The sequence below is a fragment of the Nomascus leucogenys genome, chromosome 3, assembly GCF_006542625.1.
Source record: "Nomascus leucogenys isolate Asia chromosome 3, Asia_NLE_v1, whole genome shotgun sequence".
Taxonomy (NCBI): Eukaryota; Metazoa; Chordata; class Mammalia; order Primates; family Hylobatidae; genus Nomascus; species Nomascus leucogenys.
The window spans coordinates 59,352,636-59,365,373 of NC_044383.1; the positions used below are offsets into that span (position 1 = coordinate 59,352,636).

Below are 12,738 nucleotides of genomic sequence, written 5' to 3' on the forward strand. Positions count from 1 at the left end.
CGGGCCCCGAGCGCCGCAGCGGCGGGAAGGTCACCGGTCGCAAGAGGCCCCGACCAGGGGCAGCGACGACGTCCAAGCTACCTTTGGCCTCGCAGTCGGCGCAGTACTTGTTGTCCTCCTCCCTCAGAAGCTTGGACAGGATGAGCTGGTGCTGCTCGTTCAGCTTCTGAGCCTTCTCCCGACAGGAGCGCGTCGCCATCTCGGCAGCGGGGCGAGGAGCCCGGGACAGCTACGGCGGCGGCGGACGCTGGCTGGAGCCGGGCAGAGTGAACGCACCTGGCGCCGCCGGGACCGCGGGCGGACTCAGCCCAGGAAGCGGCGGCGGCAGCGGCAGCTGGAACTGGAGGAGGGGCGGCGGCGGCGGTGGTGGTAGCGCCGACGTGTCCCGCCTCCTTGCCCGGCCTGCCGGCACGCACCACCCGAGCCGGCAAGGGGAGGGGGAGGGGGACTGGGTCGCGCCGAGGCTTCCGGGTGGCGCGGAGGAAGGAACCCGGGCGCCGGGCACGCTGCGCATGCGCCGAACGTGCGGCGCCCGGGCTTCCGAGTCTTTCTGCAAAAAGGCCTTCTGCCCAAGGTGATTCCCGAAAGCTAGCTGGCACTGCCTCATACGAGTTTTACCCCCTTTTGAGATGTGATGGTCCGCGAGGGCCTCGAGTAAAACCCAGTAATGGAAGACCGTTTACAAGAAGGCTACTTTGACTTGCCCATTTGCCTTTGCTCTTGCTGGCACAACACTGGAAATGCAGAAATAACTAGCGACTGGGTGGGTTCGTTTACTCATTCGAGGTTTATTCGCCTGCAATTTAGAAGCTGGAGACACGGATGGAATAAAAGAGGAAAAACGGTCTCTTACATTTTTAAGGGCGAGAAATAATCTAGTAGTGACATGTATTAAGGGATAACATTTCATTGAGTGATTACTCTGTTCAACGAACTGTTAGCTCATTTAACCCTTTCCCCAACCTTATGATGTGTTATCCTCATTACACAGGGGAGGAAAGTGAGGCATAGAGAAGTTAAGTAACCTGACCAGGTTACAGAACTACTAGTGGAGGAGTTGAGATTCAAATCCAAAGCAGTCTGGCTCCAGAGTCTGAAAGACCTGGCAGTTAAGCCCTTCCATAAGGGGGAAAGTGTGACCAGGAACCCAAATACTAGGCGGTGATACTTTAACAAGAAGCTGTGTAAATAGTGATCTTTAATGCAAGAGAAAGAGAACTAAAGAAAGAAAACACTTTACATTGGAACCCAGACCCTAATCCAGGCTCATGAAGTTTGAACTCTGGGTGACGCAGTTTCAGTGATTTGGCATGTTGTATATTATGAGGAAGTTCTAATATGGGGCTTATGCAAGCCGAATAAACACAGTCCTTGCCTGCAGTGAAGCAGATGCTAAGAAAGGCAATGAGCAAGAGTCGGTCTTACACTTTTTAGTAAGGCCAATTTTTAGCCGCTGGCCCTGCATAAAAGTGACCCTCATTGCTACCTAGCCCTGTTCTTGGCACAGGGGCTCAAAAATGTTTGTGAAATTAAATTGAATGGATATGGCAATGAAGATGCTCAGTAATTAAACAAATTAGAGCTTCTACTACATAGCTCTGACAAATAACAACTAGGGAGATATTGGTGAGTTCCAATGAACAGAAAAAAACATTATGTGGGAGGTAGAACTTATGAGCCTTGTCCTGAAGATATGCTTGATTTAGATGGGGACTGGGGAGGGAGATATTAAGAAAGAGCAGCATGCACAAAAGCATGAAGACCTGAAGTACCTTGGAAAACAGACTGGAACAAAAGGTACTACTTAGGACAGAGTGAGAGATAAGGCTGCATAAGTAAACTATGATGGGGTTATGGAAGACTTGGGAAGCCAGACAAAGTAGTCTGGCCTTGATGCAATTGACAGTAGAAAACCTGTAGATTTTGGCTGAGCACAGTGGCTCACGCCTGTAATCCCAGCACTTTGGGAGGCAGGCGGATCACCTGAGGTGGGGAGTTCGAGACCATCCTGACCAACATGGAGAAACCCCGTCTCTACTGATAATACAAAATTAGCTGGGTGTAGTGGCGCATGCCTGTTTAATCCCAGCTACTCAGGAGACTGAGGCAGGAGAATCGCTTGAACCCGGGAGGCAGAGGTTGCAGTGAGCAGAGATCAGGCCACTGCACTCCAGCCTGGGCAACAAGAGCAAAACTCCTTCCCCACCCACTCCCCCCAAAAAAAGAAAAAGAAAACCTGTAGATTCTTCAAGTAGGATAATAGCATAATAAAAAGGATCTTTTGGGGAAGTTAGTCCTGCAGTACCCAGTAAACAAACACCATTTTTTGAGTACCTCTCCTCCCTACAAAAATTCTGTTCAGCACTGTAAGGACTCAGAAAAACAGAATACAGGTTTACCACCAAAAAACAACCTTCAGGTTGGATTGAAGGGTCACAGCGATGTCCAGTACAAATACTTGCGTGCCACACGTATAACTTTAAATAATACAGTAGCCACATTTAAAAACAGAAAAAGAAACATAAAATACATTTTACTAATACATTTTATTTAACTCAATGTATCCAAAATATTAAGATGTAATATAAAAAATGGCATATTTTCCATTCTTCTTTTCATATTGTCTTCAAAATGCTGTATAACACAGCTCATTTCATTTTGGAGTAGCTGGATTTATTTTTTAATAAAGAAATTATCAAAAAATTAAGGCTAGGAGTTCGAGACCCTGCTGGTCCATGGGGTCTCACTATGTGGGCCAGCATGGTCTTGAACTCCTAGCCTCAAGCTATCCTCACACCTTGGCCTCCCAAAGTGCTGGGATTACAGGCGTGAGGCACTGCGCCCAGTCTGGAGTAGCTGAATTTCAAATGTTCAGCAGCCACATGTGACTAGTGGATACATTATTGAATAGTGTGGTTCTAGATGGTCAGCTTAGAGGCTATTAAAATCTAAATTTGAGTTGATTGTATTTTAAGACTATAGTAGGAAGAAAGACTGGTCCCCAAAACATCTTGGGAAGAAAACAACATTGCATTTATTCACCAGTATTTATTAAACAACTTCTATCTAGTACACTAATAATCAGAAGCTTACAGTCTACTATGAGCTACAAATATGTAAATAGGAAAGGACTACACTGTAAAGTCTATAGCAATTATAAAGTGTTCTGGGAGCAAAAGGAACAGAACATCCAGTAGCCTGGGAAAATCTGGGAAAGTTTCACGGAGGAGGTGATGCTTAAACTTGGCTTTTAACAGATGGGGGAATTTTTCAAGTGAATGGGGGTGGAGTGGAGAGAAAGGAATTGCTTTAAAAAACACGTATGGACTTCTGAAAGTTCAGGGTTATATGCTAGAAGTAGTGAGGATATGAGGCCCAAGAAACCTAGAATGTGTTTGGAGAACATGAAGGTAGGAAAGGAAACAAGATGGAGAGGTAGATTGCCACCAGAGGGTTAAGAGCTTTGTAGCCAAGCAACAGAGTTTGAACCTCATGGGTTTATAGAACCAATAGAAGCTTTTACACGGAAAAATGACGTGATAAGCTTTCTTCTCAGTAACTCTCCATACAGTGGCAGTATGGAGAACATGGTGGGGAAAAACTTATCAAGGGAACAGATTACAGGGCTGTCTCAATAACAGTCCAAAGAAGATATGATGAAGGCCTATTTTAAGCAAGTAGCATAGGGTTTGAGAGAGACAGAATCAAATGATGTTTTAAAATTAGAAGCAGCAAGATTTGGCAGCTGACTGTATGTGGAGGGCAAGAGAAAGAAGGTGAGAATAACATCAAGCTTTCTAAGTTGGGAGAAAGGTAAATGGTGATGCCATTAACCCAGATCAAGAATAGAAGGGGTAGGCCTCTGGGTCCAGCAGTCACAGGGCTGAGCCAGCAGCACTAATCCTCCCAGTTCTCCATGTGCTCAGCTTCCTGCTCTGCAACCATGACACAACAGGCCATCTTCTTTGCCAAGGACCATCTGGCTGGTGGCATTGCTGCTGCCATCGCCAAGATAGTTGTGGCCCTGATTGAGCAGGTGAAGCTGCTGTAGCAGACGCAAGGCGCTAGGAAGCAGGTGACAGCTGACAGCAGTGCACAGGAATTGTGGACTACTTCCTTAAGCAAGCCGTCAACGTCGCATTCAAGGATAAGCAGACACAGCTATTCCTGGGAGTATGGATGAACACACACAGTTCTAGAGCTGTTTTGCCCACAATCTGGCCTCCAACAAGGCGGCCAGAGCCACCTGTCTCTGCTTTGTGTACTTGCTGGATTTTGCCAGAACCCATCTGGTGGTCAATGTTGAGAAATCGTATACAGATCTGGGATTTAGGTTCAAAGACCTAGGAGACTGTCTGGTGAAGATAAGTAAGTCTGATGGGATCTGGGGCCTGTACCAGGGCTTCAGCATCTCTGTGCAGGGCATCATCCTTTTCTGGGCAGCCTGAAGGCCTAAGGCATGCTCCCTGACTCCAAGACCACCACATCATGGTGAGCCAGATGATTGCCCAGACTGTGGTGGTGTGGCCAACATGACCTTCTACCCATTTGGCCCTGTGCAGACCCAAAGGAGCCAACATACTGCACATGGGAACCCTCAATTGCTGGAGGAAGATTTTTAAGGAGGAAAAGGGAAAGCCTTCTTCAAGAGTGCATGGTCTAATGTTCTCAGAGATATGGGAGGAGCTTTTAGGCCTGTCCTGTATGTAGAATTGAAGAAGAGTAAGTGTGTTTCCTCACTAGAAATGAAAACCAAGAGAATCATGTAGCATACTTAACTGTTATGGACCACTGACCTTTGAGAAATTTCATTTTCTTGGTCCTGGCCATAGTACATCTGTAGAGGGCTAGAGAAGGCTTTAGAAAAGGAGTTCACCATGATCATATTCAACCATTGGCACCCTGAATCCATGCATTGATTACTGGCGATAATTATGACATCACCATGGGTCCACAAACAAGGCAGCTCCTTCAAACAGACCTGTAGTCCAGGCACTTGTAGAACCCAAATTGTGTTTAAATATTTATTTATTTTGTATTTATTTTATTTTTTATTTTTTTGAGATGGAGTTTCACTCTCGTTGCCCAGGCTGGAGTGCAATGGCACAATCTTGGCTTACTGCAACCTCTGCCTCCCAGGTTCAAGCAATTCTCCTGCTTCAGCCTCCCTGGTAGCTGGGATTTCAGGCACCTGCCACCACACCCAGCTAATTTTTTGTATTTTTAGTAGAGATGGGGTTTCACTATGTTGGCCAGGTTGGTCTCGAACTCCTGACCTCAGGTGATCCACCCGCCTCGGCTTCCCAAAGTGCTGGGATTACAGATGTGAGCCACCATGCCAAGCAAATATTTATTTTTTAAAAAGTCATGTCTCCCATTTGTATTTGAGCACTATCTCCTCTTTTGCATAGCCAAATATTTGCAATCATGTTGTATATTGGGCATTTTTCTGCAAAACAGTAAAAAGAGGACACTGAAAAAACAAGAAAGAATAAAAGAGATAGTCCAGATTTGGGGTCGGGGAGAAGTAGCATTTGCTTGGGGACATGTTAAGTTTAAGATGTGCCTAGGACATCCAGCTTCATGTGTCTAATGAGACACTGTATATTGAATTCTAGAACTCTGGAGAGGAGTTACTGCTGGTAAAAGTCATTTGGGAATTATTTGCATTTAAAGGGTCATAGAAGCTGTAAAGATGGATGACATTCCCCCAGAGAAAGCACGTAGACAAAGGAGAGAAGAGACCTAAAGACAAAATTCTGGGGATTGCCTACTAGATGAGGAGTGGACAGAGAAAGGTGAACCATTGAAAACAGCAGAGAACCAGAAGCCAGGGAAGGAAAGGTTTTGAAGAAGAAAGGGTGAACACCAACCATTGCCAACTATTCCAGAAAAGTCAATTATTTCCATTTTAGATAGTACATACAGCATGTGGTCATGGGTCTGCACAGTTCATTGTTTTCTTTCATAGCCCAGGAACAAGAGAAGATAAATCATCTCGTGAGGCTTCCAAAGCCTCTGATTGTCTGGAGGGTTCCATGAAATATTGAGGGAGGGATGGGGACGGTTAGAAGGGAAAAAAGAAAAAAGGTACAAGGATAGGAAGCAGTGCTAGAGTTAACTATTGAGTGTAAAGTAAGGAAAGCGTCCAAAGTGTGTGTGAGAAGTGAAGTAGGAGCAACCAATGATTATAGGTTTCTTTGAGGCCTGAGGTGATGTGGTGTGGTTAGGAAAAGGATGCTGACAGCTAAATGAAGAGAAGTGCCTAGTGACACCTCTCAGAGGGGTGTAGGAACTTGTCCTGATTAAGTCCTGGAAGTCAAGGTGTCTATGGATGCTTGCTGGATGGGGAGTGAAGTTGAAGGGTCTGTTTTTGCAGATTCTTAGAGAGATGAGGTCACTTTTGACTCTAATTATTTGTTTCTGGTCAGAGGAAAAAAATGAGAAACAGGTTTAGGGAGTTTGACTACAGTGGAACCAGGATTCAACAGAGGATATAAGTAAAGAGGGAAAGTGATGGAGTAGGAAAATGAAGGAAAAAATTTAGGTCAGGTGAAATGGACAAGAATGAGCCAAATATGCAGGTGTAGGTAGAACATCTGATAAGAGCAGTAGGTATAGACAACTGGGAGGATGAGCATAATAGTAATAAGAACCAGTGTTTTTTAATCTCCCACTGTGGAATAATGAAATCAATCTTATTATACTATTTTTCACATCAGGAAACATCAGCCAGGATGCGGTATTTCATGTTGAGATAACAAATAACTTCAAAATCATAATGGCTTCAGACAATAGAATTTTCTTCTTGGTCATGCTACGTGAGCATTGGGCTCATAGGGATTCTACCCTGTGTTGTCATCACTCTGGTACCAGGCTGATAAAGTCTCTATTACTTTTCAGTGAAAAGGCAGGAAGATGACTCTTAAAGGTCTCTCCCCAGGAATAATACATATCCACTTCCACTTTTAAGCCATTGGCCAAAGCAAATGCATGAACCCTTCTAATATCAAGGGAACCAGAAGTACAATCCTACCATTTACCTAGAAGGAGAAACCGAAATATCACTGAACAGCACAGAAACTGTGGCCCAGAGATGTTAAGTACTTGGTTGAAAGTTATTGATATCTTGGTTGAAAGCCTAGATATTAAATAGCAAAACTGGCTTTTGAGGTTATGTCTTGTTGGCACTGAGGCCCTGGTTTTTTATAAGCTTTGCTATCCCTTGAGATGGAAAACAGAGTAGAACAAGTTAGACCCATCAATAACAAGAGTTAAAGAGAGACCAAGTGTATTGAGTCAAGAGGAACACATAGGTATTGAGGAAAGAGGAACATTTATTATGGATATAGGTAAACAAACATCATATACACACCCACAAAAAGAGGAAACCCAGGAAAGACCCTAGATTTTTGTTTGTTTTGCCTTTAAAAGTTACATCGGGGGCCAGGCGCAGTGGCTCACACCTGTAATCCCAGCACTTTGGGAGGCTGAGGCGGGTGGATTATGAGGTCAAGAGATCGAGACCATCCTGGCCAACATGGTGAAACCCCATCTCTACTAAAAATACAAAAATTAGCCAGGCGTGGTGGTGCATGCCTGTAGTCCCAGCTACTCGGGAGGCTGAGGGAGGAGAATGGCGTGAACCCGGGAGGTGGAGATTGCAGTGAGCCGAGATCACACCACTGCACTCCAGCCTGGCAACAGAGCGAGACTCCGTCTCAAAAAAAAAAAAAAAAAAAGTTAACATCAGGGAACCTTAGTGTGTTTGTGCTCCCTAAAAACTTAGCCCAACTGGTGCACTCTTTTAATTTATGCTCAGATACCAAGGAACTCTCCTCAGTGTGGGGAGAGTGAGGTCTCTGTTGAAAATTTGCGACTTCCACACAATTCTTCCCCACCTTCCTTCGGAAGTAAGTTATTTCCAAATGTACATTATGAAGCAAGTACCTATTATATAAGAATACACAACCTCCCACTGCCAGGAAAATATAATTTCCAAAATGCCAATTTCTCAGCTTTTTACCCTCCAGTACAGAGACACTGAAATTTTTTGAGTGGTCATATGGGCAACCAGTATCCCCAGTCACAAAAAAAAAGCTCAATACAAGGAGTCAGAAGAACGTATTCAACCCCTGCAGTCCTGCGAGGGAGACAGGAAAACCAACTTACACATGTATTTGAAGGCAGATGCCTGATGGAACCATTAGAGGGGTATCTAGGCCTCAAGTTTGGCTGTGGGAACTCTAACCATTCTTTGAAGCATTTTGCTGAAGCAGAATTAAACAACTCAGAAAATTTTCCTGAACCTGCCCTTCTTATTATCCTCCATATAGTCCTGACCCCATCAGTCTTTTTTTTTTTTTTTTGAGACAGAGTCTCACTCTTGTCGCCCAGGATGGAGTGCAATGACATGATCTCGGCTCACTGCAATCTCTGCCTCCTGGGTTCAAGCAATTGTCCTGCCTCAGCCTTTGAGTAGCTGGGATTACAGGTGCGCGTCACCATGCCCGGATAATTTCTATATTTTTTAGTAGAGACGGGGTTTCACCAAGTTGGCCGTGCTGGTCTCAAACTCCTGACCTCAGATGATCCGCCCACCTCGGCCTCCCAAAGTGCTGGGAACATAGGCGTGAGCCATCACGCCTGGCCCCCACCAGTCTTTTGACAGGAAGGTTGACGGCTCTCCCCATTCATCTAGTCATCCATTCAACAATATATTTTTGGCCGGGTGTGGTGGTTCACACCTGTAATCCCAACACTTTGGGAGGCCAAGGCAGGTGGATCACAAGGTCAGGAGGTTGAGACCATCCTAACATGGTGAAACCCTGTCTCTACTAAAAAAATATTTAAAAAATTAGCCAGGCATGGTGGCGGCTGCCTATAGTCCCAGCTACTCAGGAGGCTGAGGCAGGAGAATGGTGTGAACCTGGGAGGCAGAGCTTGCAGTGAGCCGAGATCACGCCACTGCACTCCAGCCTAGGCGACAGAGTGAGACTCTGTCTCAAAAAACAACTACAATATATTTTTTAGTTATTTCTATGTTTCAAGCACTGTGATAGGTACTAGGGATAAAACTTAGTAAATAAAAGAGTCGTAGCCTGATCCCTCACTCCTCAAGTAGTTTATTGTCCATATTTTATAGTGAGGATCAGCTTCCCTCACTGTCACCTTAGAGATCTCCAGAGCCTATACCACTAATGCACATGGTGGCAAGCCCTTAAAAAACGTTTGCTGAATGAATGAGCAAATGAAGTTCAATATAGGTGCTTGCATGTGAAAACATTTAACTTCGATAAGCAGATTGAAGAAACATAACTTTTTAAGCATTTTTTTTCTAAATTAGAGATAAGGTCTTGCTCTGTCACCCAGGATGGAGTACAGTGGTACCATCGAAACTCACTGCAGCTTCTAACTCCTGGACTTAAGGAAGCCTCCTGCCTCAGCCTCCTGAGTAGCTAGGCTATAGGCACATACCACCACACTCAACTAATTTAAAAAAAAAAATGTGTAGAGATGGGGTCTCAATATGTTGCCCAGGCTTGTCTCAAACTCTTGGCTTCAAGGGATCCTCCTGCCTTGACTTCCTAAAGTGCTGAGATTACAGATGTAAGCCACTGAGACTGAAGTGACGTTTTTTAAAAAAAGGAACCCTAATGCACAAAAATCCTGTTTATGTCACTCCCAATTCACTTCCAGTCTTGGTCAAGTTATATTTTATTTCATGTTTCTGCCTTTTCCCCACTTAAGATTAGATTTCACAGAGTTTCTGCTTCTCAGTTTTGAAAGATAAATTCTAAGTAATCAGAAATACACTGTCAACTTCAAGATCTAAAACAGTAACAACAAAACTGATCTGGGATGAAAGTTAATCAGGTAGACTCGGCTTTCACAAATCTAAACTTGGCAGTAATTTAACTTAAGCCTGGTTATTTGAAGGGAAGATAAGTGAATAAGCAATTTCAGCCTACTTAAGACAAAAGACATAAACACAAGTTGGAAGATATATGTTCTGCCTTTTTAAGGGTATAATAAGCACCTATTGTTTTTGTCTGCCCAGAGTCCCTCCTCCCTTCTTCTAGCAGCACTGCCCCAATTTTACTTTGGGGAACTATTCCCCTTCCCTACTGAATACAGTTTCGAAGGCATGACGGTCAACCAAGGTGTCTGTACTAGGCATGTGACCAAATTAGGCCATACAGTGATTAAATTAGGCCATTCAGGTACTTCCTCTTGCAAGTCGAGCTTGAGGGGATTAACCCAAAGACAGAAACAGCTGGAGATCATTCATCCCTGTAGACGTCAGTTCATCTATTTCATCCTGCTCTCTTGATCTTCACAGCTACTCTATCTCCTGTTTCTTCTGAAGACTTAGCTTTTTAGCTTTCCTTCAGATTCTTTGACTACCACCCATAAGTCTTCCAATGCATTCCTCTTTTGCTTGTTAAATTTTAAAAGTCATAGAACAGATTTATGTAGAGCACCAACATTATTGATAGTGAGCCATGCACCATTTGATGAAAGTAAAGAGGAATGTGCTATGGTCTGAATGCTTGTGTCCCCCAAGATTTTCATGTTGGAACATAACCCCCAATCTGATAGATGTGGAGCCTTTGAAGGTGATTAAGTCATCTGGACAGAGTCCTAATTAATGGTATTAGTGCCCTTCTAAAAGAGGCCCAAGGCCTGGCGCAGTGACTCACTCCTGTAATCCCAGCACTTTGGGAGGCTTGGGTGGGTGGATCACCTGAGGTCAGGAGTTCAAGACCAGCCTGGCCAAAATGGTGAAACCCTGTCTCTACTAAAAATATGAAAATTAGCTGAGCATGGTGGTGAGCGCCGGTAATCGCAGCTACTTGGGAGGCTGAGGCAGGAGAATCGCTTGAACCCAGGAAGTGGAGGTTGCAGTGAGCTGAGATCACACCATTGCACTCCAGCTTAGGCAACAAGAGCGAGACTCCATCTCAAAAAAATAATAATAAATATAAAAATAAAAGAGGCCCAAGGGAGCTTGTTGGCCCCTTCCACCAACTGAGGATGCAACAAGAAGGCCTCATCTATGAACCAGGGAATAGATCCTCACTAGATACCAAATCTGCAAGTGCTTTGATCTTGGTCTTCCCAGCCTCTAGAACTGTGAGCAATAAATTTTTGCCCTTTGTATGCCACCGAGTCTAAGGTAGTTTGTTATAGATGCTCAAATGGACTAAGACAGCATGCTCTTAAAAAAGTTAGCTTCTTTTTCTAGTCTTTAAAGGAACTCATTTCTAGGCCTTTCTTCTAGGCCTTTGAGATTTGGTAACTTTGCTGGAATGAAACATTTTACACATGAAATTTTCCATTTTTCATTCTTGACCTTCTTACCAAAATAGTGTATATCATCTCAGTAATTCCAAACTAAAAGTAGCATAATTTTAGGAGCAAGAGGGAAAGGAAATAGGCATAGGTTTATTTTAAATTGTTTAAAAATGTTATTTATTCGTTGCCACCTTAGGATAGGCAGAGGTTTTTTTAGGACACAAGATGCACTGACCATAAAAGAAAAAAATTGAAATCAGACTTTATTAAAATTTAAAATTTCTGCTCTTCAAAAGACACCATTGAGAAAAAGGCAAAAGGCAGGCTATAGATTTGGAGAAAATATTTGTAACATGTGATAAATACAAAGGACTTATTTAGAGAATATATAAGGAGCACCTGCAAGTCAATAATAAAAAGACAACCTATTAAAATGGCAAAAGACTTAAAGAGATATCTCAAAAAGATACATGAAGAACCAGTAAGCTCCTGAGACATCATTAGTAATTAGGGAATTGTACAATAAAAACTATAATGAAATGCCACTTTATACCTACTAGAATGACTAAAATAAAATGAATGATAATATCAAATAGTAAGTAGGTAGTGAGGCAACTAGTATTCTCATTGCTGTTGGGAGCATAAAATTTTATAACCAGTTTGTCAGTTAAAGTTAAACATACACTTCTCCTGTGACCCAGAAATTCCACTCTGAGAAATGAAAAAAAAATTCATAAAAAGACTTATATAAGAATGTTCATAATAGCTTTAGTCACAGTAGTCAAAACCTGAAAATAACTTAAATGTTCAGAAACAAGAGAATGGATAAACAAATAATGATATATTTATTCAATGAAATATTACTCATCAATTAAAAAGACAAACTAGGCCAGGCACAGTGGCTCACACCTGTAATCCCAACAATTTGGGAGGCCGAGGCAGGCAGATCACCTGAGGTCGGGAGTTCAAGACCAGCCTGACCAATGTGGAGAAACCCTTTCTCTACTAAAATTACAAAATTAGCTGGGTGTGGTGGTGCATGCCTGTAATTTCAGCTACTGGGGAGGCTGAGTCAGGAGAACTGCTTGAACCCGGGAGGGAGAGGCTGCAGTGAGCTGAGATTGTGCCATTGAATTCCAGCCTGGGCAACAAGAGCAAAACTCAGTCTCAAAAAAAAAAAAAAAAATAAAAAAGAAAAAAAAAAAGACAAACTACAGGCACACAAAATAACGTAGGTGAATCTCAAAATTATTATGTGGAATAAAAGAAGCCCTACAGAAAAGAGTACATACTGTATGATTCTATTTATATGGCATTCTAGATCAAACAAAACTAACATATGGCCATAGAAGTCATACCCATAATTGTCCAGGAGGGAGAAGGATGAGGAGTGACTAGAAAGTTATATGAAAGGAACTTTCTGGGGTAATGTTAAGTGTC

At 43.2% G+C, this 12,738-nt stretch overlaps 2 protein-coding genes across 4 annotated transcripts in view; one reads left to right on the forward strand and one right to left on the reverse strand.

Annotated features, from left to right (window-relative positions):
• SMAP1 (small ArfGAP 1) overlaps window positions 1-483 on the reverse strand; it is a 198,770-nt gene extending 198,287 nt beyond the window's left edge. For 2 of the 3 annotated variants that reach the window (XM_030809387.1, XM_030809391.1), the window contains exon 1: window positions 82-483. In XM_030809387.1, coding sequence (XP_030665247.1) covers window positions 82-199 — 118 coding nt within the window. In that variant the 5' untranslated portion in view covers window positions 200-483. The remainder of the gene's footprint in view (window positions 1-81) is intronic. The other variant, XM_030809388.1, reaches the window with a different exon arrangement.
• A 3,460-nt stretch (window positions 484-3,943) lies between these two features.
• The window catches only part of LOC100603217 (spermine synthase-like), a 58,117-nt gene continuing 49,322 nt past the window's right edge, over window positions 3,944-12,738 (forward strand). Inside the window, 2 exon segments of the mRNA XM_030804322.1 lie at window positions 3,944-4,036; window positions 7,823-7,913. Coding sequence (XP_030660182.1) covers window positions 3,944-4,036; window positions 7,823-7,913 — 184 coding nt within the window.